The sequence below is a fragment of the Bison bison genome, unplaced genomic scaffold (genome assembly GCF_000754665.1).
Source record: "Bison bison bison isolate TAMUID 2011002044 unplaced genomic scaffold, Bison_UMD1.0 scf7180017845965, whole genome shotgun sequence".
NCBI classification, from domain to species: Eukaryota; Metazoa; Chordata; class Mammalia; order Artiodactyla; family Bovidae; genus Bison; species Bison bison.
Window position 1 is genome coordinate 13127 of NW_011476538.1, and position 702 is coordinate 13828.

General features: G+C 69.8%; 1 protein-coding gene across 1 annotated transcript in view; it reads left to right on the forward strand.

Moving 5' to 3' along the window:
* LOC104987191 (T-box transcription factor TBX6-like) overlaps positions 1-702 on the forward strand; it is a 12921-nt gene that overhangs the window by 5173 nt on the left and 7046 nt on the right. Inside the window, exons 7-8 of the mRNA XM_010837996.1 lie at positions 390-457; positions 535-648. Coding sequence (XP_010836298.1) covers positions 390-457; positions 535-648 — 182 coding nt within the window. The remainder of the gene's footprint in view (positions 1-389; positions 458-534; positions 649-702) is intronic.

Consider the following 702-nt stretch of genomic DNA (forward strand, 5'->3'; position numbering starts at 1 on the left):
GCAGCTATCTCTGTAGCCTGAAAGTTTGTTTTCCAAACCATTCCGGAAGCTCCCACTGGGGGCCTGATGCGCGGTCTACCCAGATGCCTGGGGTGCCCTCCAGTCCAGACCTCGAGGCTCGGGGGTGGACCTAACTGCATTGCTAGCCCAGCCTGGGGGGCACTTGCGGGTGTGAAAGAGGAGTAGTTCCTTAGCCAGAAGGAGGGCTCCCCAGCCGCGGAGAGGTGCAGCCCCCTGCGGGGGAGGGAGCGGGTGTGCTCCAGCCCGTTTCTGGTGGAGAAGGGAGTGGGGGAGAAGCAGAGGGGAGAGTGGCGGGCGCTCCTACGGCTCCCTCCCCTCCGGGTAAGTCCCGCGGCCCCCAGAGCGAGCCCAGTGCCCGCTTCCCGCAGATCACGCAGCTCAAGATCGCCAGTAACCCCTTCGCCAAAGGCTTCCGAGACTGTGACCCCGAGGACTGGTGAGTGTCCCCCAGGAGAGCGCGAGAACGCGGGCGCCCCGCTGGCGCCCCTGACCCCGCCCGCCTCCCTCCCGCAGGCCCCGGAATCACAGGCCCGGCGCGCTGCCGATCATGAGCGCGTTCGCCCGCTCGCGCAACCCCGTGGCCTCCCCCACGCAGCCCAACGGCGCGGAGAAAGGTAGGCCGGGGTCGTGGGATCCGGACGGGCGGCCGCGCCCGGCCTCGCCCGCGCCGCAGGGGCGCTC